Consider the following 26,151-nt stretch of genomic DNA (forward strand, 5'->3'; position numbering starts at 1 on the left):
TGAAATGCAGACTCTGCTGAGTGAAGCTGCTGACCTGAATTCACGATCGTCTCAGGCTCTGCTCCCAGTTCCAGACTGGCACGGCTGATTGTCCGTCCAGCGACATCTGTCCAGTACACCATCCTCTCCCGGCAGTCGTAATCAATCCCCACGATTATGGAGCCCTTTGTGCACCAAATCATAGAAGAATTAGGTTACATTTCCCCTTTGTTCACACTCAGCTGCCTTGCTCATGCACAGCTGCACTGAGCAACACTGCACTGTGATCCTGCAGGCAGCAGAGCAGAGTAGCTGGACATGTGGGCACTCTGGGGTGATATCCAGGCTCAGCCACTTACTAGCCTTGCGGCTTTGGGCATTTAACCTCTCTATGCCTTTGTCTCATTTGCAAAATGAGGCCAATAGTGTACCTGCTTCATATGGTTTCTATAAAAATACTGTAAATGCTTGTAAAGTCTCCTAATTAGTAATTGTTATACAGTAAGCCCTTCAATAAGTGCTATTATGACTGATTTAAAAAAAGAAAACCAGCTCCTTCAGTAATTAGAGGACATGGCCTTAAGCGAAATAAGTTTTTAATATTTTACTGGGTAAAAACTGAATTCCGATGTCATCAGCACTTTTCCAAGAGCCTTAATAAAATTTGCCACTATATGCCAACAAAATCTACTCTCCCCTCCTCTGTGAATATGAGATCTTTCCTCTACCTGAAGTGCAATCACCTATACTCTTGCCCCAGACTCTTAGAAGGAGACAAGACATTGGTTATATCCTGTATTGAAGTATAGCCAGGCACAGTGACACGCCTGTAATTCCTGTCCGTTGGGAGGCCAAAGCAGGAGGATTGCTTGAGCCCAGGAGTTTGAGACAACAACATAGTGAGACCCCGTCTAAAAAAAAAAAAAATTGACTGGGCATGGTGGCACGCACCTGTAGTCCCAGCTACTCAGGAGGCTGAGGTGGGAGGATCGCTTGAGCCCAGGAGGGTCAAGGCTGCAGCAAGCTGAGATGGTGCCACTGAACTCCAGCCTGGGCAACAGAGCTACATCCTGTCTCAAAAGAAGGAAAAAGTCTATAATTTGTTGGGTTAAGGAACTAGGGAGTAGTGGTCATCCAACCTCTGGCTAGTGAGGTCTCTCCTCATTGCTAAATAAATGAGTCTTTAAAAAATGCTGAGTCTGACATTTTTCTACAACTCCATGCAGAACTTGCTTTGTTCAATGTTCAATCCAGGCTCCTGCTCTGAGAAGCCAACACTCAGGGATTATCTGGCTGTCCCTGAGGTCATACAAGTTCCTGCCTTGCCTAACAGCCTCCTGGGGCTTGGCTTCACTTACGCCCCCTGGGAGCATAGCACAAGAAAGATTGTACAAAACGGGATTTGGCTCCAGTGGGGGGGTGGGAGGGGAGGGCTAAGGTCAACTACACTTTTATTTGAAAATTAAAAGGTCATTTGTCCCAGGCAAGAGTACACGTTGAAATGAGCTTCCATTAACCCAGGGAATCATGGGATTCATAAACCCATGTCATAACCTCAGGTTAGAGAAAACGTCCCAGTTTTTTCCTTTAAGTAAATTTCCCTAAAATGTGCAAATAACCCATGTCCCATTTCTTTCAGTTCCACTACCACTACCATCACCACCCTGTCCCGGTCAGGGGCATGTTCAGAAAGGCAATCAAGCTCTATGACTTGACTAGAATAAAAGAAGGTTAGCTTAAAGTGATGTCAACTTCTTAGTCTCTGCCTCTTCCAGAGAAAGTTTTACAAAACAATGTGAGAGTTTTCTTGGGGGAGGGGATAGGACCCAAAAACTCGAATCTTAAAAAGAACACATCTCTTCCTAAAACACTGGCTGTTTCTAAGCTTTTCTGGAACCAAATAAGTCGTTCATTTACAGAAGTAAATGTAAACATGAATGCCATACTATTCTTTCTTATGGATGAGCAAGTGCCTGGAGTGTGAAGTTCAACAATGGAATTAGATTATTTTCCACTGTGTCGATGCTGTTTTAGAGAGCTACCCTTGTTTTTCCCCCATTTTAGAGAAAACCCTCTCCCCAGAATGGGGTGCCTTGCATTAGGGAGGCTGCTGGCTCAGGAAGCATCAAGCATCCCCTGGGGAAGGCGCCATCCACTCCTCTCCCAGCGTCACACACACACCTCAAGTTTTCATCTAGAGTCAGGGAAGCTTAGGAAAGAAGTGGGTCAAAGGGACAGAACCAAAGTGAAAGGGAAGGGGCTGCAGCGGTGAGACAGTCATTGACTGACTTCCAACTTGGGAGTCCCCAACAAATCGCAGACACCACACCTTGTGGCTAGTCCTCCTGTCACTGATTTCCAGGATTTCTATGGAGATGTTATGACATACAGAGAACCCTGAGGACTTAGGGTAAGAGTCTGTCCATTTTCCCTTGGATCACCCTACAGCCTCCATATGCTGACAAGTCTACAGTTCCCTTTCCATATATCTGAAACCCCATGAACAAACCAGAGCACAGCCTTAGTCAGTGACAGGTGACCCCCAGCAACGGAGAGCCCTGGTTCTGTGGTGGTGGCATCGGGCCCATGCCAATGGGCTGCAGCTCAGAAACCCTCCAGGACTTCCCTGCCCCAGTCCACTGCACCGCAACAGGGCCTGTGAGGTGGTTCCCACTGGGAAAGCCACGCAGCCCCCGCCCCCCACAGCAGAAATCCACTTTACATGCAGAGACAGCAGGGTCTTGGCTGCATCCTTCTGAAGCCTGGTGCCATTGAGGGGCAAGTAGCCAATCTGCTGGCCCTGGGTATAGAGCAGGAAGGTGCCCACAGATGGAGGGGTCACATCTGGCCGGGGCGTGGGCCGGACCATGGGTGGAGCGACGGTGGGTATACCTGTGGGAGAGAGGGTGGGAGAGGAGGAAGGGGAACAAGGGCAGGCAGGGAGATGGGAAGAAAAGTTACTTTACCACATACCAGAGCCTCCAAAAATATCAAAAGTTCTTTGCCCAATGCAGATGTGCTCCAGATGTTCTTCAAAAGAAATTTTAATTTCTAGGGTTTTTTTAAGGATCAATTATGTAAATCTGCCATTTACTAGGGAAGAAGGCAGCAAAACACTTCCCTCAGAACAAAGCAGAACAGGTTTTTTGTTTTTCAAGAAAGAAAGAAAAAAAACATAGAGCCAGCACTGTGTCAGCTTCCTTTTAGGACTCCAGAGTGACACGTGTCCCCTGTCGCCCTGGGCTTGGGAGGGGGAGTAACTGCCTGCTGAACCGAGTTGCAGATGTTCCAATTATGGAAACTGTTAATGACAAAAACCAGACACCAAACACAAATTGGGATCTTGCGTGGACCAGATTATAAATCAACATAGCACGTAGTGACTTCTTTCATTAGACCTGGTGACCCCAACACGTCCCCCTACTTCACCACAGCAGATAGCATCCCTAGCAAAGGCCTTAAGTTCAGCTGAGGGGAGCGGGGGCGGCCCGGTGCTTACACGCAGGGGTGGTGCCTGGCTGGGAGCGGGTGCCCTGCACCTCTCTGCCATCTTTGTCCACACACCAGCAGAAGTCGCTCTTTCCATGGCACTGCAGGGGCGTGAAGTGGCCCAGGTCATCGCACTGGGGCACGTACTGGTCATCCCGGGGGGTGCCGCCGTAGTGCTCCAGTAGGTTTTCCCTCCAGCGCTCACAGATGGTCGGGGGCCTCTGGGTGGGCTCTGAGCAGATGGGGAAGAGGGAAGAAGAAAAGCCTTTGATTGTGAGCCAAGGACAGAATGCAAAATGTAGCTTGAGACCCCATGCCTGGCCTCCTGGCCTTCCTTCTCCTACTGTCCAGGTCTCAGCCAAGCCCGTGGACACCAAACTTGGGAAGCAAATGTGTTCTAAGTACTCTACCATGGGAATCAGAAAGAGATCGTCTGATGCTGCTTTCTTGCCAGGAGGGTCTGTCATCAAGGCCCAGCCACATCAAGAAAGAATAAGAGGAGGTAAGGTCAGCAGTGCAGCTCACTCAGCCTGGGAAGGGGCATGATCTCCCTCTGGCCAGGAGAGGCCCACAAGGCCCATCCTGCCTGCACCTCGGGCACCTCTGCTGACGGAGCATTTGTGCAGGTGATCCTTGGGGACTCAGTGGCCGAGGTGATGCTTAAAGCCAATTTGTATTCATTCCCCACTTGTTTCAAGCTTCAAGCTCCAGGACCTGCTGAGGAGAGGGCCATCTTGCGCCTGGCCAGTGTGCGTCTTAGAAAGTATTACCAAAAGCCCAACTATGCCACGGCGCCCTCTGTCTACCCACTGGAAAACTACATGGAATAAAGGTAAAACTGAGTGGAATTAGTAGTGAAGTATCGCAGAGGTGGTGGCAAACAGCTTAAAAATGGTTCTTACAGAGCCCAGTTTCCAGAAGTGCTTTACCCACCCTGCGCCTGGGATTATCTCAAAGCTGAATCTTTTCCTGCAGGCTCTAGCTTCCTGCCATGTTGCCCTTTCCCCCCCTTTCTCCAGCATCCTCCTCTCATCCCCTCCCTCACAGCTCTCTCTGTGGTTAAAGTCCTTCTGGCTTCGGTTGCGAAGCAGTTTCCTCCCAGGCTGCTTCCACAGTGCCACTGAGGCTTCGTTCAAAATACAGGTGGTTCTGAGCAGACTCTGCTGCAGCAGGTTATTGAGATAACTTATTCATTTATGTTAGGACTACCCAAAGGAACTTAAACAAGAGGAGGTACTTCTCCTTCCTTTTTAATTCCTGCAACTTAAAGCGTACGGTCTGCAGAATCACATAGCCAATAATCCTACTTGCTACCACCATTTAGATGTATAATAGAACTCAGAAACTGATAGAAACTGAGCCCCCTGCCTTCACCATCAAACCAGATGCTCCCCTAGTCTTTCCCATAGGAGTAAATGGCACCTCCATTTTTCCACTGCTCAGACCTGATTATCCTTGACCCTCCTTTCTTCCACCATCCACATCTGATTCGTCAAAAACTCTTTTTAGCGGTACCTTCAGAATCCACTTAGAATATCTTTACTTCTCGCTACTGTACCCCCTTCACCCTGGTCCAAAAGCCTCATCCTCTCCCTGGGATTTCTGCAGCAGCCTTCCCACTGGTTTTCCTGCTTCCACCCTTCTATGCCCTCACTCTCTGCAAAACCAGTGTAAACTCAATTAGCAGCAGCCAGAATGGTCCATTTAAAATATAAAGGCATTTCATGGCACTCTGCTCAAAACCCTCCAATGACTCCAAAGAACAAAGTTGGGAACATTATGATCAGGCTCCAGCACCTACAGTTCCTCTTGGAACACAAAAGACTGTGAATGAACTTGTCAGAGCTCAAACCCAACTAGCTCGACTGCACGACTCACCAGAGTTGGGGGAAGCGAATGCCATTTAGTTGTCACTGTAGCTTATGACCCATGGGAGGCAAAGCTCTTTTTGAGACCCCGTGGAGAAGGTTAAGACTCTGACTTCTTCACCCAAATGTGTCTCAATGGAACACAGAGAGGGAAATGCTACTTCCTCAAACACTGCAGGATTCCCTGGAGAAGTTCCCAACTCCACCCCTGCTCCACATTCAGACCTCCAAGGATCCTTTTTTGCTTTAAGGGACCACCCTGTGCTGTGTGTTTGCCTTCCAAAGAGATGCACCTAACTCCTGGGAAATGGGTGTCTCAAATCACTCATACATAGGCATCCCTTTCATTCGTTACTATTTGCTACTTTTCAACCCAACCATGAATGTCTTTCTCTTGTGCTTCTGGTTGGCAGGAGTTTAAGTATTTTGAAATCGGGGGCACAGAGCATCCTTACCCTCCCTGAAGCTGACCCCATCAAAGATGAGACCAGTCAGAGATAGCAGCCGGGTCCAAACCAGTGCCAAGAGAGTGTGTAGGCAGGAGAAAGTCCGCACAAGGGAACACGGCCCTATTTTCATCATTCACTTCTCAGTCTCTTGGTTCCCCCTTTAAAATCATTGTCCTGAACATATGCTTGTCTTAATAAATTTAATCGAATTCTGAACCATTCCCCAAAGGCACCTCCCAACCATCTGATTTCTTCAAATCCCAGATGGAGTTAGAACATTTTCAAAGAGAAGGCACGAGGGAAATAGAATTTCTCTGTACCTTTTTTGGACCTTTAAAATCTTTTCCTAAAAATAGAAACAAAGAGGGACTATGGATGAAGCCATTACCAATTTTTACCTATATGAATCTGGGAACCACCAAGACCTGGCTTTTTAAATTTTTTTTATTTTTAAACAGTCTTACTCTGTTACCAGGCTGGAGTGCAGTGGACGATCTCAGCCTACTGCAACCTCCCGCCTCCTGGGTTCAAGTGATTCTCCTGCCTCAGCCTCTCGAGTAGCTGGGACTATACAGGTGCATGTCACGACGCCCAGCTAATTTTTGTATTTTTAGTAGAGACAGGGTTTCACCATGTTGGCCAGGATGGTCTCAATCTCTTGACCTCGTGATCCATCCACCTCAGCCTCCCAAAGTGCTGGGATTACAGGCATGATCCACCGTACCCGGGCAACCATTAACACCATTAAAAGGGGAAAAAACTATTGGGGTAATGCTCCAGTTCTTTTTACTTTCACACATTAAAAGCCAAGACTAGTATTTATGGAACCCTTCTCGATAGTAAAAATGGATCCTTGGATAGCAAGCTGTATAGGAATCATTTTGGCTAAAACGGTATCAAGCCAATCCTATGCTCTTCATTAAATAAAGTTTTTCTGTAATGATTAAGGAAAAAAGTTTTACCCATCCCTGAATAATTCAGCGAGGAACAGAAAGTTGCCTTATCTGCCTGCTGTTGGAATCGACTGTGAACACTTGATCACCGTGCCCCACAGAGATGCAGAATGCTCAGATGGTAGCAGGCATGTTCTCAGATTGTATATGGGCTAACCGAAACCAGATGCCTGTGCCTCCTCTGAGATGTTGGGCTACGTTACAGAGGGCTGGGATTGTCAGTTTAGAGAAAACTAGCTGGATCCACCAGCAGGTGTCATTTTTCTTATTTTTCCTATTGATATTAACACAGCCTTCATACTGTTTCCTGTCATTCAGAAGGCAGAGGTAAGCGAGATAGTTACATAGGAAGGCAGTTTTCCTTCTTATCAAAATGCCAGTCTGGCCCGATCTTCTAACTATCAGATCTCTCTAAGATGCTGTAACAGGTCTAAGGTAGTGGGTCTCAGTCTGACCTACATACACAATCTCAACTTCCAGTTTGTACTGGACAAGGGTCTAAGAGGCCAATGTATAACAGATCATGTGTCATGTATTGTATATCTCTATGTCCTTATGACACAAACACGAATATATGTACGCACTATTATTCAAGTCTTCTCAGGAGGAAAGAGGCTATGAAGGATGGTGACTGGCCCTGTGCCTGCATGGTCTGGGCAGGAATTATGATCTACCTGCCACCAGTGCCATTCTGCTTCTTTAGCCCCAGGCCTAAGCTCACCTGGTGGTGGTCCACAGTGAGGCGGTGTGGAGCCAGGTGGAGTCTGGGTACCAGGAACTTCATGACCATCAGGGTCTACGCACCAGCAGAAGCCAGTGCTGCCGTGACACTGCAGGGGCAGGAAGTTGCCCTGTTCGTCGCATTGGGGGATGTGGAACCGGGCCCCAGGGTGGGCATACTGGGCCTGGGCATGGCGCTGCTGTTCTTCACAAGGTGTCAGGCTTGAGGTGGAGTCTTCCAGGATCAAGGCAGAGGAAGACACAGAAGACAAATAGAAGGCATTGCAACCCATCCACTTCACCAGCCCACAGCATGGCATGGAAAGGCACTAGGATTTTGGAGCCCTAGATTCTTACGTTATAATACCTTGCCACTATTTTTCTCGTCTCTCCCCGGTTCTTCCAGTTCATCCCATAGGTCCCTAGCTGGCTCTAAGTGTAAAGCAGTCCAGCCCCTCCCTATTATCATCTGGGGAAAATGAGGGGCAGCCATGGCATCTGCCCAACATCCCAAGAGACTCTGGAGAAAACAAGCCAAAGCTCATTCATCCCAAGGCCCAGAGGTTAAGTCTGAGAAGCTGCAGGCCAACGGCAGTCACTAGACTGCACCAAGCTGGCCAAGCTCCTCTAACACGGTCGCCACAGGCTTAACCCTGGCTAGCGGCACATATGGCTCCTGTTTAATAAGCTTGATCTCAACACTTCATCCAAATTGCATTCGTCAAGGTCAAGCGGATCACTAGGGCAGTTAACCAGAGCTGCTATGAGATGGGACAATGGATGGGTCATCTCCTGCAGGCCTCCAGGAATGTCACGAATCAGTGAACTATCAGTAAACTAGGCAGCAGGAGGTAACCGAGGAAAAAGAATCTACAGCCTGGAAAATCCAGCAAGGCTTCAGATCAGGCTAAATCAAGAGCGGGCTGTCATAGAAAAATACCCTTGAAGGAGCTAAGAGATTCATGTGCCTAATCTGGCCCTCTAAAACTTACCAGGTATGCACTGAAATCCATCCCCATAATATCCGGGTTGACAACGGCAGGAGAAGGAACCAGGAGTATTGTAGCAGGTAGCTGCGGGGTGACATCTGTTTTCTGAGCATTCGTCTATATCTGCAGAGGTCAGAAACAGAAGAGAGAAGCAAAGAACACTATGACTTCACTCACACAATCTGTGCGACTGCATAGGCTTTGGACATGTGGATCATCATCCAGTGAGGTATCAGCTTCAGAAGACCTTTGAGCATGAGCAGAAAAATGCTGACACCTAAAGGTAGGCTTAATAGAAAGGAAAAAAAAAATCAAGGAACATATGAGTTAACACATCAGACTAAACATGTTCAGTGTAGAAATCAAATGGGTAGTCACTCAAAGGAAACAAAAAAAAAATACATCCTACAGCATATGTTTCATTGACAGTGAATTCAAGGAAGTTAATTACCTTTGAACTAACCTTTAGACTACAAGTCATTAACTTCCTTTCAGCAATGCTGCAACAAAGACAAATATATCCAACAATGTTTTTTTTTTCTTTGGTTGTTGGCACCATCTCCATGTAACTAACATTCGTCTCTAGATGCAAAGGAGCCAGATGAGGCCCCAAATATTTTTCAGCTAAGAAGCACATTCCATCTTGCCTAATCAGAATCTTACTATCTAGAACCACACCCCCATTAGCCAGGTATTTTCTTTACTTTCCACTTTTAGAAGAAATAAGAAAAGAATATTATCTAGGGTTTTAAAATAATACTTAGAAAATGGAAATCTAATTTTGCTGGGCATATCAGTACAAACAATTCAGGCCCCTACACTCTCCACATGGCACCACGAGGATTAATTTTCACCATCATATTTCTCAAAACTACAAAATCCTGACACTTCAAACAAAAGCCAACTTACATTCCTTTTATTTAATGAAATCCGCATATGCCAACAATGTCGATGTGACAAAGTCACCCCCCCACCCCCCATCCCCAGCAGAAAAAAAGCAGCTCTGAGAATTGAATGGTTAAAGGGATGAGATAAGCTATCTTAAGAGACAGGAAGTCTTTCAGAGTAAAAGGAGGATAAACAAAGGGTGTAGGTCCAATTAAGGCTTGGCTGAAAATAAAACAAAGCAGTGGTTCCATCCATCGTAATAACCAAAAGTTTCTTTAAAATGTGTGAATAGAAAAAAAAAATGTGGGATGGTGTGATCAGGGTAAAACCTAGAAAATGAGCGTGTGTTGCATCAGTATGGTGCAGCCCACGGTAGAGACACATCAGCCTGGGAAGACAGAGATTTGAAGCCCTAGATTTGATGTGAGTGGGTTGGGAACAGGGCTAGCTCCTCACCCAGCCTCCCATGACCCACATGGAACTTCTTCTAGGGTTACCTGCACCACCCTTTGTCCAGACCACGCTGTCACTGGCTTATCCTCTAGTAACTCATGTTCTTTCTCGAGTACCACTAAGTACACACACTGGGCATTAAGCATAAGGTATTCTGTTCACTGGAGAGGAATCTTTTAAGTTATAATTAGAAAGTAAGCATTCTGCCTATCTTCTGTCTCTGGGGAGTTTAGTCAGCATATATCAGTTCCTTGGAGTCCTCCCCCAAAAAGTTCTGAATACTCAATGCAACCCACAGAGTCTTTACCCAGGTGAGTGGTTGGCCTCCCTGGATACCATCATTTCACCTACAAAGGCAAGAAAGCAGATATTAATTCATCTGCAAGGGTAGAAACAAACCAAGTGTTCTGGTTGGCTCCTCAGTTGCCCAAAAATCAACCAATGTTGTCATAATTATCCTTGAGCTTGGCTCTGTCTCTTCAACAGGGCAACTCAAATGCCTAGCTGGGCAAAACCGATGACCTGACCATCCAACACCTTGGACCTGGAAGAGGTTGTAAAACTAAAGCTGTAAAAATTAACATCCAGCCAAATGCAGGAAATTAAAGCTATTCACAATACACATGCTAAAAGGACTTCTAATGGTAACAGGAACCCCAAGAAATGACAGGAAGCAGGAATTCCTGAGACACAGGGCCTATTTCTGGAGCCCATGGAGCAGTTTCTTATTGTTATTTTTGAACTAAAGAGAGAGGGGATTCCCCAGAGCTACCAAATAAATCACTGATGTGCTTAGAACCTTCAGCCTAAGAATTCTGACTAAATCTGAAAAACCAGCCTTCCTCCCCAAAGATACTGTTGGCATCATCAAAGATACTAAAGTTTTAGGTAGATAGAAGCTATTAGAAATGACCAACAAGGAGGAGAAAGTCCCCAAAGAGACTGAAGATATCACAAGTGAGAAATTCCTGCCCCAAAGATCTAGACTCCCTGAATTGCAGTCCTGACTCCTCCTTGGAGGGCCTCTCACACCATGATAGAGACGAGAGTCCAGCTAGTCCCTCCAGGCCCTGAGCATGCATGCACACGACTTCAGATATCAACAGAGAAAACATGGAAAGACTTTCAGCCCCCTGGCAAGGGAGGAACTTTATTGCACCATTGGAGAAGGAGGCCACTGCTTATGCTTAGTCATTACTATCAGAGGTCTGTAGGGACTGCTATAAAGACAAAAATATTCAAGAAGTAGTAGAGCCCCTTTCTCACTCAGGTAATGAAAGGTAGCTTAATCTCAATGCAATCCTCCACTCTATCATCTATTAAGCTGGTAAAGAAACTGTTTGGAAGATGTGTTAAAAATCCTTTGAGTTCATGCTTTTGTGCTTCAACATCCTTCTCACTGCCCCAATACTGAGCAAAACCACTAGGAACTGCTTGATGATAAACCTAACCACTGGCCTCGAGTTCCCCCAGGCTCCCGCCCCTTCACCACCACCCACTTGCCTTTGAGCCCAGTGAAATTTCCTGGCATCAATTAACCTCAAACCCACCCCAGATCCCAATAAAGGCTTCAGCCCACAGGTCCCACTCTCTTTCTACTCCATAATCTGTTCAGTTGGGCACCCTGCTGATTGCACCCCTGCGTGGCATGTGGTGAACCCACTGCAGACCTGTGAGTGTAATAAACTACTTCCTTTCAAGTTTCATCCTTGCCTCCTCCTATAACCACACTGATTTTACCATACCATACCCAACATCTACCTACATTGTTGGAACAGGAAACCTGGCCAGGCACATAATGAAGATAACGCTTTTGTTATCAAAAAAGAGAGAAGCTAGGCCGGGTGTGGTGGCTCACGCCTGCAATCCCAGCACTTTGGGAGGCTGAGGGGAGTAGATCGATTGAGCTCAGGAGTTTGAGACCAGCCTGGGCAACATGATGAAATCCCCTCTCTACAAGAGATACCAAAATTAGCTGGGCATGGTGGTATGCACCTGTAGTCCCAGCTACTTGGAGGGCTGAGGTGAGAGGATCACTTGAGCCTGGAAGGCTGAGGCTGCAGTAAGCTGTAATCACACCATTGCCCTCCAGCCTGGGTGATAAAGTAAGACCCTGCCTCAAAAAAAAAAAAAAAAAAAAAAAAAGAAAGAAAGAAAAGAAAAGAAAAGAAAAGAAAAAGAAAAACACCAGGAAACCCGAGAAAGAATAATGTCAGTATCTACCCTTAGGCCCCTCCTGAGTAATGATGACTCTGGGTAATGGGCCATCTGTAACCCAGCTTCCTCCACTCACACTTGCTCCTCCTGGGAAGGTCCCAACTCAAGACAATTTGCTTTTGCACCTGGCCAAGTCACAACAATCCAAAAGGACAAACATGTCTGAGAAATATCCAGCTCACACCAACACAAGTTTGAAATCACTCCAGATTGAGGGAAGCTGCAGAAGATTTAACTCTACTTGGATAAAAGCCTCCTGGCCAGTGACTCAGACCAGACTTGAGAACCCAAATCCAAGTGCAGCCTCTCCAGGGAGCCGGGTTTTTAACAAACTGTGGCTGGAGAAAAACTCCCACACCCCCTTATTGTTAGTTTGATGGAGTAAAAGAGCACATGTGCTTTAACAATGCATAGCTCCCACAAAATACAGCCTCTATTCTTTGTCACTGAGACACATGTGTACTATGGAATGCCTTTAAATATGCACACATACACCTATATTTCTATATTTATTCTTCAAGTTCCTTTCATGATTAGCCTAGCCTGATTTATGCACGGGTCTTTAGGAAAATGACCATTCATTCTCTACTACTCCACAATCTGGAAGTTTAGAAGGCAGCCACATAGTAAGTGGCTGTGGTAGGCAGCCTCTAAGATGGCCCCCAGCAATCCCTACCTAGTGGGATTCATGGTCTTGTGTAATCCCTGCCCTTTTAGTAACTTGCTTTTAATCAATAAAGCAACATTGAAGGGATGTCATTTTTGTGATTATGACTTCCATCTTGCTAGCAGACTTTCTCTGGCATTAATAAAGTAAGCTGTCATGTTAGAGAGGCCCAAGTGACAAAAAACTGAAGGCAACCAACAACCAGTAAGGAACCAAGGCTTTCAATCCAATGGTCCTTAAAGAACCGAATCCTGCCCATTACCATGAGTGGATCTTTCCCCAGTTAAGCCTGCAGATGAGACCACAGACCCACCAGACACTTTGACTGTGGCCTTGTGAGAGATCCTAAAGCACAGGACCCAGCTGGGCCATTCCCAGGTCCCTGGACAACTGATACTAAATGTCTATTGTTTGAAGCTGCTACACTTTAGGGTAATTTATTACACAGCAATAGATAACCTAAAGCAGAGAGCCTAAATAAAATCCTAAAAGCAGAGAGCCAGAAATAAAATAGGGACAATTGAAAATGGCAAAAATAGAGAGGGCAAATAAAAGACAATACTTAAATTCCCAATATGAAAAAGTAGCCAATTTCAGAGCCCTAACATGACCCCAGAAGGTAACCAAAGTCTTGCAGGACAAATAAAGGAAAAAAGGAGGGAGAGAAGAATCATTTTAGAAGTGATCAAAGCATGCAGCATCTAAATTAATATTCTGATTAACACTCATCATATCTAGGCTGAAATTAATTTCAACTTCTTTGCTTTAAACCAGAACACTAAGGAATTAAATATTTTAAAAGCACCATCTCTGCTGATCTGAGCAGCCAGATGTTTAAATAAGAAATTCTACAGACAAGATTTTTCTCAATGGATTCACATTTCTTAGAGCTGGTACTAGGGTTAAACCAAACCAAATGATGTGTTCCACAAGAAGGAAAAGCATCATTCCCACTGTCAGGCTTTGGCATCTCACCCTGAACTCCATACCTGTAGAGGGTATCTGTAAAGAGTATATCTATTACAGATATACTCAATGTTTTCTCACCAGTATATCTATGACAGATGGAGCTCCTGGCTGGTTAAGTGGGACAAACATCTGTGAATTACAAATCTACCTCATTCTAATTGGGAAATACTCTTTATCTAGAGCTAGGGGTGTTTATTCAAGAGGTCCATAGTCTTCTTACATGACTGGGCCTAATACCAAGACACACAGGAATCCCAACTGAGGGTTACCATCTGCATTAGTCAATTTCCTGTTGTTTATAACAGAATATCTGAAACTGAGTAATTGCTAAAGGAAAGGAATTTATTTCTTATAGTTCTAGAGGCTGAGAAGTCTAAGGTCAAGGGGCGAAATCTGGTGGCAGCCTTCCTGCTGGTGGGGACTCTCAGCAGAGGCCTGAGGTGGTGCAGGACATCACATAGTGAGGGGGCTGAGTGTGCTAACATGTTATTTTAGGCAGGTCTCTCTTCTTATCAAGCCTCTAGTTCCCTTCCCATGATAACTCATTAATCCACTGATAGGGGCAGAGCTCTCATGATCCAACCACCTCTGAAAGGCCCTACCTCTCAATACTGCCACATTGGAATGTAAGTTGCAACATGAGTTTTGGAGAGGCAAATATTCAAGCCATAGCCTCAACTTTCAATACTACCACCAAAAATATCTATTTAGGAAAAAAAAAAAAAAGGGCGGGGGGCTGAACTGAGTCACGGCTTTGGGTTAGTTCAGCATAAATTGCTCAAGAAAACCATGCAGCAGAGCTTCTGTACAGCACAAGTAGAAAGAGTAAGGATGAGGCTCAGAAACCACCATGTGCACCTGCCCCATCCAGGGAGAAGTGGAGAGCTGAGCTGCTGTCACAGTGACCTTTGTTCTGTCAGTGACGCATGCCCTCAGCCTGCTGTCCACTCAGCCCATCCTGCTGAAACCAAAGGGAAAAAGGAATGGCAGAAGGATGAGAATCAAACATCTGGTGAAGAGGAAGGAGGCCCGTGCTATTTGGATCTAGTATAAAGCTCCCAGGAATTGCAAAGCTGTTCTTAGCACATCAGCTCAGTGGGCCTGGGTGGATGGCAGCAGATGCAGACAGCAACACCAGGAGCAGGGGAAAGCCTGCCTTTTAAGGTTCATGTTCCCCAGCAGGCCCGTTCCCATTCCAAACACTTCTCCCACCATTCTCTCATCCCCAGTGTGTTGTTTTACACCCTGTGTGTGTGACTCACATGAAACCGAGTTTCAATCTCATCACATAGCACAGGGTATGTTTGGAAAACCTTTTGTGATTTAAGTAGATTTATTGAATGATTTCTATTTTAAAGTACTCCTAATCCTAGTTTCATGGACATTTTATACTCAGAGAGTTACGTCTAACCTTTAAATAACAACCTCACACGTTCTTTCCAAGTTAAATTGCAATGGCTAGCCTTGCAAATGATTTGGTGCTTTTATAAAATACTGCATTAAGTCTTAAAGATAGATTTCTGGGAGAAAAGTTTCGATATGTGTGTCTTTTTATATGTGTGGAGTTCTCTCTTTTGCAAGAGAAAAATTAGAAATTATATATGTGTTTAGAGATAGATTAAAATATCACTTAAAGCAGGAGAATGGCACAATCATAAGTGTTGAATTAAGCCATTAACCAAAGAGATTGAAAGGTGGAGACTGCCTAACAGGAAGGTATGCAATTTTCCCTAAATTCCTCCAGTCTGCACTGGCTCCAAGGAACCAATGTTAGAAGCTCCTGAGTGCTACAGGAATGTCTCCGCCAAGGAAGCCATATATGCTCGTCCATCTAGTCCACAGGAAATCACCCTTGGCTCCCCTTTCTAATTCAAAGGATGCTTTTTTCCTCGCTATTTTGGCAGCCACAAGGCTGTTAGAATCAAAGGAAGTCCTTTGTCTTTTCTGGGAGATCTCCATCTATGTGGGGATGTGCATCCAAGGCGACTTTCCACTCACTGAAGCTGACCCGCAGTTACTCACCAGTGCACTGGTGCCCGTCGCCAGCATAACCAGGCAGGCAGGCACAGCTGAACGCGCTGCCTCCGTGGTGAACACACCGGGCCTGTCCAGCAGGAGCACAGGTATGACTGCCATCCTCACAGGGGTTGGGAGGTGGGGTGATCACTGAAAAGAGAAGAAGGCAAGGGCGTCCAAGAGTTTAGGCCTGCAAAGGGTGAGCCTTGCTCCTCATGGCATGATCCACAGACCAACAGCAACAGACCAGGGAATGCAGGTTCTCAGACCCTACTCCAGGGGCAGTGATTCAGAATCTGGGATTTTAACAAGATTCCTAGATGGTTCGTATGCTATTAAAGTTCAAGTACTGGTATGAATTTGTGGTTAAAATATTAAGCACAAAAACCCATCACCTAAGCAGTCCTCAATTAAAGTTTATAACACTCCAGAGCAATTGCTACACACACACACACACACACACACACACACACACACACGGTTTCTCTTATCATTTCTACCCCTCCTTATCCCAGTGAATTAAAGTGCATTTTCTTTTCTTTTTGAGATGGAGTCTCACTGTGTCACCCAGACTGGAGTACAGTGGTGCGATCTCGGCTCACTGCAACCTCCAGCTGCAGAGTTCAAGTGATTCTCCTGCCCCAGCCTCGTGAGTAGCTGGGATTACAGGCGCAAGCCACCACGCCCAGCTAATTTTTCTATTTTTAATAGAGATAGGGTTTCACCATGTTGGTCAGGCTGGTCTCGAACTCCTGACCTCATGATCCGCCCACCTCGGCCTCCCAAAGTGCTGGGATTACAGGCGTGAGCCACCATGCCTGGCTAAAGAGTGCATTTTCTTTACTCTCATCCAGCTTTATCAATGGGATGAATTAGGATAGTTCTTTTGATCCATTCTTAGGTCTGTAGTATTTTTTGGAAATATAGAAGGGGTAATTTGGTTACAGAAGGAGCTCTTTAGCCAGTCAAGCAGGACATGCATCAGTGAATGATGAATCCATCTCTTCTAATTTGAAAAATACTTTAGGCTCTATCTAAAGAGCTGGAGGTGTTTACTAGAGAGGTTCATCATCTTATTTCATGATTGGGCCAGAAATCCCAACTGCGGTGGGCATCCTTCAATAACTCAACACCAAAAATATCAATTTAGGGAAAAACAGTGAAAATAAACAGGGCTGAAACTGAGCGATAGCTTCGAGAGATTTTGTTTTGTTTGTTTGTTTGAGACAGTCTCACTCTATTACCTAGGGTGGAGTGTACTGGCATGCTCTCAGTTCACTGCAACCTCTGCCTCCTGCGTTCAAGCAATCCTCCTGTCTCAGCCTCCTGAGTAGCTGGGACTACAGGCTTGTGCCACCACACCTGGCTAATGTTCTGTATTGTTTGTAGAGATGGGGTTCTGCCATGCTGCTCAGGGTGGTCTTGAACTTCTGAACTCAAGCGATCCACCTGCCTCAGCCTTCCAAAGTGCTGGTATTACAGGCGTGAGCCACTACGTCCAGCCAGCTTTGGGTTATTTTAATGTAAACTGTCTTCTAAAGAAAACCATATAGCAGAGCCTCTGAATAGCAGAAGTCAAAACATTGATAAAAGGCAAGATTAAAGAGCACCATTGTGGCCACACAAGAAAATGATTTTGGAACTCACAGATGCAAGTATGCCGGTCATCTGCAAACTCATACCCACTCCGGCACTCACACCTGTAGGTTCCAGGCAAGTTGATACACACGGAGTTGGGGCCACAGCGATGAAAGCCAGTTGCACATTCATTTTCATCTAAGAAGAAATGAGAACAGAAAAATTCTGCTTAATTCAAGGGTCCCGGAAGTGGAGGGTCTAAAAACTCAATGTTTTCTGACCAGTATGATGCTTCAATGGGACAAATGGTTGGCAGATGTAGAATTCTTAAAAATCAGATATGAATGCATGTTGCAGATAACCAGAAATAGTAAAAATTTCATGCCATTCAAGTAAACACCACAGGAAGATACATTTTTAAGTGAATATTCTAAGACTTCTTTAACTGTTTTAAAAATAATGGATACTTGGAAGAAAACCAATTTTTTTTTTAATATCAAAAAATTTCTACCGTTGCCTTTTGGGGATATAAGAAACACAATGTCTGTCTAAAATTTAAAGAAAACCAGAAAATGAGATTTTTAGTAAGTCTAAGAACTACTTATTACAGGCTCAAAATTACAAAACTTAACTCAAAACATCCAGGAATTGCAACAGATGTTTTCTTTTCACAGCCCCAGTGCAAAATCCACTCCACTCCAAACCATCTTTTCAAACCTAAACAGCTATGCTTTAATTTTTAAATAACTATATTCAGATTAATAGCTGCTAAAATCATTGGCAATGGAGGTTGTAAAGGTGACAGATACTTGTCTTCTACAGATATAATGCTGGGAGGGCAGAGGAAGAACAAGGGCTACAAGAAGGAGACACGAGAACATAGCTCTTACCCACACAGCTCCGTCCATCTCCCTGGTACCCAGAGGCGCACTCACAGGTGTAATCTACACCTGTCCCCGGATGGCACCGTGCTGTTGTGTCACACATGTGGCTCCCATCATAGCAAGGATTCACCGGAGTGGGGTCTGAATCCTCTGCTTGAGTAGAGGGGACATAAAAGTACAATCTGGCGATTGGTAAGAGAATGTCACAGATAGAGATAGAAGAGTCCTCAGAACTGACTGCATGTCTGTTTTGTGACACACCTGGAGACCTTACTCAATTATCCATATCCGAAGCTAGGGATTTTCTGCACTTCAGTTTTAAACTCCAGCATGGCTTCCTATTGCCTACCCTACAGACAACTAGTACCTTTACTTGCTTTCAGTAGGTTTGCATCCAGGGAATAAAAACGCCCAACACATCTGTTTTAAAAGTGCTTTTGCTCTATTATTTCCTGTGATTCTTGGGATAATTCTGTGTGGTGAGCTGTTATCCCCATTATGGGTCATTTTCACAGATGAGGAAATTGAGACATGGGAAAATTGCCCAAGCTCACAAAGTCAGGAAGTGGCACAGCAAGGACTCAGACTCCAACTTCCTGGTTCTAAATCTCTCAATCTCTTACTAAAATTCCCAATTTTTATGGGCAAATCCAATTAATTAAAAACATCTTGCTGTTTAAAGATTCCTAAGACTAAACGGGAATGACTTACCCAGTATTTACTCTTCAGGAGTAGCCTGACCGAGGATCCATCTACTCACTAGGTAGCGATTACTTAACAACTGAAACCTTCCCTAGAGAAGTCTATTTTGGCTGAGCATGGTGGCTCATGCCTGTAATCCCAGAACTTTGGGAGGCTGAGGTAGGAGGATCATTTGAGGCCGGGAGTTCAAGACCAGCCTGGGCAATATGCCAAGACCTTATCTCTACTAAAAAAAAGAAAGAAAGAAAATTAGCCGAGCATGGTGGCCCATGCTTGCAGTCTCAGCTACTCCAGAGGGTGAGGCAGGAGGATGACTTGAGCCCAGGAGCTTAAGCTTGCAGTGAGCCACGATTGTGCCACTGCACTCCAGCCTAGGTCACAGAACAAGACCACGTCTTAAAAAGATGTATTTATTTCTACATAATAGTCAATGCTCATTGAGCATTTACGTGTGAGGCACTGTTCTAAACAGACAGAAGAATGCCTGATTACATCCTCTTAACTACATGGTGAGGAAAATATTATCTCCACTTCTGCATCACAGAGAGGCCAAATAACCTGCCCAGAGTAACACCGTCAGAAGAGGTGGATGGAGCTGGAATAAAAGCCTAGCAATCTGGCTCCATAGCCCATGCTTTCCACCGCTTTGCTGCAACCCTTGCCGAAGGAACTTCATCAAGTTATCTCGTCTACCAATGGCATAGAGGTATTGGAAGGAGTGTCAGATGCTCAGGTAGAATGAATCTATCAACTCGAGCACTTCTGTGTACTCCCAATTCTGCCATGTCAAATGGAAATAAGAATATGCACATTTGCCAATCCTGCTAAAGAAAATTAAGAAAACCCAACAGAATATATTTGAAAGGCAGTTCCCCGTTGGCAGGTCTACCCAGTCTCTACTGACTGCATTCCTTCTGCCTTCTCAGTGGGGCCACTGTTCATCATTATTTGAGGTTCTAGCTCAATCTCAGTCCCTAGAATTAACTCTAATCTTAGACTCAAAAAATTTCCAGAGCCCCGGCTAAGCCTGTCAGGTTCTACATTGAGCCATCTCTGCTACGAAGGGGGCTCCATCTAAGTTGTAATAACTCAGGCTTCTGCCTCATACTTCTGTGCCTGAGGCCCTGGTCTTGATAGCCAGCTTAGTATCCTCTGAGTCCCGTGCTGCTTGCCAGTTCTCACTACCCCCAGACACCAGCATCATGGCATCTGTAGGCAGACTCTGGCAGTACTACCCGTTTTACCACCTCCTCCTGGATTCTCTATCATTTCACTCTGACCCATGTCCCCCACTCTGCTTTGTACAGAATCTTCTATTAAAATGGAGAAACAACAACAGGAGAGAATCAGGTTCTTGTCTTATACTGAGCCTTCAGTGAGGACATGACCCTGATGTTCTCCGTTGTAACAGATGCTGACTCAGGAACCTGGTCTATGCTCTCAACTCGGCAACCACAACCCTACTGCTATCGGGGGAGACTTGCCCAAAGTGACTCCTAGTCTAGATCCCAAGTGCTGACTGCTGCAGCCAACCTCTTAGACTGGACTCACTCCCAGTCCTTCAGAGTGTCTGGCATTCTTCCCAGTGCCTGCCCTACTGCCCATGCTATGGCTCTTCCAAGTGCCCTCTCATAGCCTGCTGTGAGCTGCGATGCCTTGGCTGAGACAACCTTGTTTTCTGGCAAACCCCTTCCAACCCACTTTATAAGAAACACCACAGTGCATTCTTGGAGTGGAATATTCCCATATTATTGATTCCCGTATTATTGGCTGAAAATAAGGAGGGCTATGGGGTTTATCCTCAGTTCACCATAATGTTGTTGGCCGGAGTAACAGAATCTTTGCCAAAACAAAGGACCAACAAAAAATTCTAGCACTTTTTAAACCTGATGAACTATGTAAGCATAAGCCTAGCTCCCTGAAGCATGCAGACATCCTTGGAAGTCTGTTCCTCTGGATCTCTTGGCTGACAGGAAGGAGGCACTACGCTGGGGTTGTGGTTGCCAAGTTAACTTGAGCCTAGACCAGGTTCCTGAGTCAGTCCCTCAACAGGTTATAACTGAGGACAAGGTCATGTCCCCATCCATGAGGACCCAATGTAAGACAAGAATATGATTCTCCCCCATCATTGTTTTTCCATTTTAGGCAGATTCTGTACAAAATGCCTGACATAACCCACCAAAGCAGGAAGTAATCGTCAACATGTTTTAATTTATAGATACTAATGCTTAGCCTTCTTATTCAGTACTTTCCAGCATCAAAATTTCACCATGGCACATTCCAGCAAAGATTAGTGAGTTCACATGGACATCAAGAGCTTACCACCCTGTTAGGCATTACAAGAAAAAAACAATAACAAAAACTCAGCTCAAAAGTTGACTTGCAAACTTGGATGGGCTATATTATCCTATCTAAAATTGAGAAGAAAGTATCCCTAATTACTCAATACTGATTTAAAACGTATGTCACTTACAGGATTAGTTCCATAATTTGCAATCCCTAGTGCAGAATGAAAATGTGGAGCCCATGGTTCAAAGTAAAGCATTAAACCAAGCATGGCGCTCTTCTGAGCACTGGGCCCCATTCGCTGAACTTGGCTTCCCAAAACATTTTAAAAATACATTTCTAAAACCATTTCACGACTCCTTCTCTATGACTTGTAAGCTTTTCTCCTATTATAGTAAGTAAAGAACAGCAGTATCCTTCTTAAGACATTTTCTATTTCACCCTCTTAAACTGCTCAACTCTCCAGCAGAGGATCTGGAACTAATTTACTCATTTAATCAAGGGGAAGAGCGGTTTTCCTTAAAGGAACAGTCCGTTCAGCTTCACTGCACGGCCCTCTGCCCAGAGCCTCCTCAACTTGCCAAAACGACCATTGAAGTGGAAGGACAGGAAGGATTTTTGGATCCTGTTTTATGACCCCCACAAAACGACGAGAAAAAAAAAAAACGGCTAGCTCACACTTAAAACTTAAAGCTCAAACAATTGGTGGGGGGTGGCACTGCTGGTTGGGAAGTCAACGAGGGACAGAGGCTTCGATTACTCACTGGGAAAGACACCCCAGTTCTGCAGCCTTGCCCTGGGAAATTGTGCCACAGCCACATCAGGTGTGGACAGCTGTGCTGTTTCCCATGAATTCCAACCAGATGATAGCTCCCTCCGGAAAAAGTGAGCAGTTCTTAGGAAGATACTGCTATGCACCAAGAGGGGAAAGAAAAAACTTGTCTGTTGGTGTTTCTTTTTTGTTGTCTTTTTTTTCCTCCTATTCAGGTAGAACGAACAGTACTGCTGTGGGTGGATGAAGTAGGGTTCAAACACAAAGGGTTTAAAAGACACACATTGCCTCTTTTAAAGTTTGGTCTAAATTATGAGGCAGTCATGAGGCCAGCGTGGAATATCAGAGCCATGAGGGGTAAGGGTGTGCATACTGGAGCCAGTGCCCTTGAGTCCCAGCTCACCACTTACTATGACCAGGCAAATTACTTCATTTCTATACCTCAGTCTCATTATCTGTAAAATGGGATAACAACCCCACCCCTACCCCACCATTGGGTAGAGGTCGCTGTGGGGATTAAATGAGTTAATTCATGTAAGGTGCTTAGAACAGTACTTGGCACCAAGTAAATCATCCTTTGACATTACTTGACTGGGGTGATAGGGAAAATCATAAAATTCTAAAGAAAACAAGCAACTTGGTACCTGCCAGTTTGCTTTCTCTGATCCTTTCTTACTCTCATTTGGTATGTTTTCTAGGAAAAATATACCCAGAGATACATCTTTTTCCTAAATGGTTCCAGAATCTGAATGGGACTCCGTAGCCTAGGAGATTATTTCACGAACGGTTGCTTTTACAGATCAGATGCCTACACCCAACACAGGGCTGACCCGGACATTTAAAGGTAAAGACCATTCTCCCCAGTAGTTTTAAATCTCTCATTGAGAAATCTAGTACAGCAATCTTTCCCTTTCTAATTTACATGTTCCCCTAAAATCAACTCATATTTTCATGTGTTCATTTGCTACCTTACAATCCCATCTCTGGGCACCCAGTGCCTACATTCCCAACCAAGTTTCTTAAAACCAATCAACCAAACCACCTCGGGATTCTCATTACAAGTCACTTCCACATCCTAGAAAAGAGTCCCGTCTTGATACCTTAATCTTGTCCTATTGCTGAAGCAACACTTCTTTATTGAGCCTGCTGAGGCTTAAGGAGCCCTCAGCTCCAGTAACAAAGCACAGAACTGTGTATTACTTACAGATTCACCTCGCTGAGGAGCTAACTCTGGGCTCAACAGTTTCAATACAGTGGCTGTGAATGAAGATGGTTTTTTTCTCCTTGTGTGGCTCTCACATTCCAGGGGAAAACATGACCTGGTTTTCAGAACTAAATGTCCCCTTGATCTGACAAAGCCACTCCCCATCTGTAGAGTTCCCTGACTTCACAAGCTCATCCTCTGGCTTGCTTGAAACATTTTTTAATAATTAAGACCTTGGTTTTTAGGATGGTTTTACATTTAGAGAAAAATGGAGCAGGAAGTACAGAGCTCCCATATCCCCCCCGCCCGCAATGTGCAGTTTCCCCTATTAACATTGTGCATTAGTGTGGTGCATTTGTTATCCCCGATCAATATTGATACATTATTAACTAATGCCCATAGTCTGCAGTAGGGCTCTCTTGGTGTTGGACAGTTCTATAGACTGACAAACACATAATGGCCTATTACAGTATCGTACAGAATAATTTCACTGCCCTAAAAATCCCGTGTTCCACCCATGCATCCTTCTCCTCCTTCCTCCCGAACCACTGGCACTGATCTTTTTACTGTCTCTAGAGTGTAACCTTTTCCAGAATGTCACAGTTAGAATGATTCTGTATGTAGCCTTTATCAGACTAGCTGCTTTCACAGAGCAACATGCTTTTAAGTTTCCTGCATGTCTTTCTGTGGTATGATATGCTTAGAACATTTTAAAATCAGTCTTCACAGGTGAGGCTAATGGTCATTGAAATTTGAGAACCACTGCTTATTTTGAGACAGGTCTTGTTATGTGGCCAACACTGGTCTCAAACTCCTGGGCTCAGGTGATCCTCCCATCTCAGCCTCCAGAGTATCTGAGATTACAGGTACAAGCCACTGTGCCCGATGAGAATGGTTTTAGAGTTTTGTTTCTAATACTGTTTGCTTCTATTTTTATTTTTTGAAGCAGAGTCTCTCTCTCTCGCACAGGCTGGAATGCAGTGGCACAATCCCGGCTCACTGCAACCTCCGCCTCCTGGGTTCAAGCAATTCTCCTGTTTCAGCCTCCTGAGTAGCTGGGACTACAGGCACAAGCCACAACACCTGGCTAATTTTTGTGTGTGTATATATTTATATATTTTTTATTTTCTTTTGTAGAGACAGGGTTTCGCCATGTTGGCCAGGCTGGTCTTGAATGCCTGACCTCAGGTGATCCACCCACCTCAGTCTCCCAAAGTGCTGGGATTACAGGCATAAGCCACCATGCCCGGTCTTCAATTGAGATGTAATTCATATACCATACAATTCATCCATTTAAAGTACATAATTAAACAATTTAGTATATTCAGTGTTATACAACCATCACCACAATCAATTTCAAAACATTTTCATCACCCCCAAAATTAACCCTGTACCCTGTAGCTATTAACTCCCTATTCCCTCATTATCTCTTAGCCCTGGGCAACCACAATATGCTTTCTATGTATATGGATTTGCCTATTTTGGATATTTTATATAAATGTAACCATTTAGTGTGCTGTCCTTTGTCACTGGCTACCTTCACTTAAAGTTTTCAGAGTTCATCCATGTTGTTGCACATATCCGTACTTCATTCCTTTTTATGGTTGAATAATATTCCAGTATATGAATATATTTTTTGGTGTCCATTCATCAACTGATGGACATGTGTGTTGCTTCTACCTTTTGGCTATTATGAATAATGCCACTATGAATATACACAAATCAGTTTTTATAGGGACCTACGTTATTTCTTTTGGGTATATAGGGTGGAGTAGAATTGCTCCATTAAATGGCAACATCGTGTTTCACTTTGAGAAACTGCTATTTTCTGTTTTTCACAGTAGCCACGTCATTTTATAATCACATCAGCAACGTATGAGGGTTCCGAGTTTTCCACGTTCTAGCCAACACTTATTACCCGTTTTTTGATTATACTCAACCACATGAGGTAAAGTAGTATCTCATTGTGGTTTTGATTTGCATTTCCCTGATGACTAATGATGCTGAGCATCTTCACACATGCCCATTGGGTGGGTATCTGTATATCTTTCTGGAGAAAGGTCATTGCAGATCCTTTGCCCATCTTTTAGTTAGCTTGTTTCTGAGTTGTAAGAATGCTTCATATACTCTAGAACAAGTCTTATTAAATACATGATTTACAATACTGTCTTCCCATTCTATGGGTTGTGTTTTCACTTTCTTAATAATGTCCTTTGAAGCATAATTTTTTTTTGAGACGGAGTCTTGCTCTGTCTCCCAGGCTAGAGTGCAGTGGTGCGATCTCCACTCACTGCAAGCTCCGCCTCCCAGGTTCACGCCATTCTGCTGCCTCAGCCTCCAGAGTAGCTGGGACTACAGACACCCACCACCATGCCCAGCTAATTTTTTGTATTTTTAGTAGAGACGAGGTTTCACTGTGTTAGCCGGGATGGTCCCCATCTCCTGACCTTGTGATCCGCCCACCTCGGCCTCCCAAAGTGCTGGGATTACAGGCGTGAGCCACCAAACCTGGCCTGAAGCATAAACTTTTAAAATGTTGATGACACCCAGTTTATTTTGCTGTTGCTTGTGCTTTTAGTGTCGTACCTAACAAACCGTTACCAAATTCAAAGTCACAAAAATTTACCCCCAATGTTTTTTCTAAAAGTTTTAGCTCTTACACTTAGGTCTGTTGGTCCATTTTGAGTTGATTTTTGGATATGCTGTGAGGTAAAGGGTTCAACTTCATTCTTTTGTATGTGGTCACTCAGTGGTCCCAGCACCATAGTTAACAGTTTAAAAGACTATTCTTTCTCCATTGAATTGTTATGGCACTGTTGTTGAAAAAGCAATCGACTTTTAACGTGAGTGTCTATTTCTGGGTTCCCACTTCTATTCCCTTGATCTGTACGTGTATTCTTATACCAGGACCACATTGTCTTGATTACTCTACACTTCGAGTTTGAGAAATATGAGTCTGACTTTATGCTTCTTTTCCAAGATTGTTTTGGCTATTCTGGGTTCTTTGAATTTCCATATAAATTCTAGAATCAGCTTGCCAATTTCTGCAAAGAGCCAGCTGAGATTCT

General features: G+C 44.5%; 1 protein-coding gene across 4 annotated transcripts in view; it reads right to left on the reverse strand.

Moving 5' to 3' along the window:
* The window catches only part of NID2 (nidogen 2), a 63,748-nt gene that overhangs the window by 6,664 nt on the left and 30,933 nt on the right, over window positions 1-26,151 (reverse strand). For 2 of the 4 annotated variants that reach the window (XM_015143693.3, XM_015143691.3), the window contains 8 exons: window positions 18,126-18,269; window positions 17,305-17,433; window positions 15,664-15,807; window positions 8,451-8,570; window positions 7,460-7,693; window positions 3,479-3,700; window positions 2,702-2,871; window positions 35-164 (listed from right to left, as the gene is read on the reverse strand). In XM_015143693.3, the coding sequence (XP_014999179.3) occupies window positions 35-164; window positions 2,702-2,871; window positions 3,479-3,700; window positions 7,460-7,693; window positions 8,451-8,570; window positions 15,664-15,807; window positions 17,305-17,433; window positions 18,126-18,269 (1,293 nt within the window). Of the gene's footprint in view, window positions 1-34; window positions 165-2,701; window positions 2,872-3,478; window positions 3,701-7,459; window positions 7,694-8,450; window positions 8,571-15,663; window positions 15,808-17,304; window positions 17,434-18,125; window positions 18,273-26,151 lie in introns of all 4 variants that reach the window. The other 2 variants (XM_015143692.3, XM_015143690.3) reach the window with 1 other exon arrangement.

The sequence above is a fragment of the Macaca mulatta genome, chromosome 7, assembly GCF_049350105.2.
Source record: "Macaca mulatta isolate MMU2019108-1 chromosome 7, T2T-MMU8v2.0, whole genome shotgun sequence".
Lineage (NCBI taxonomy): Eukaryota > Metazoa > Chordata > Mammalia > Primates > Cercopithecidae > Macaca > Macaca mulatta.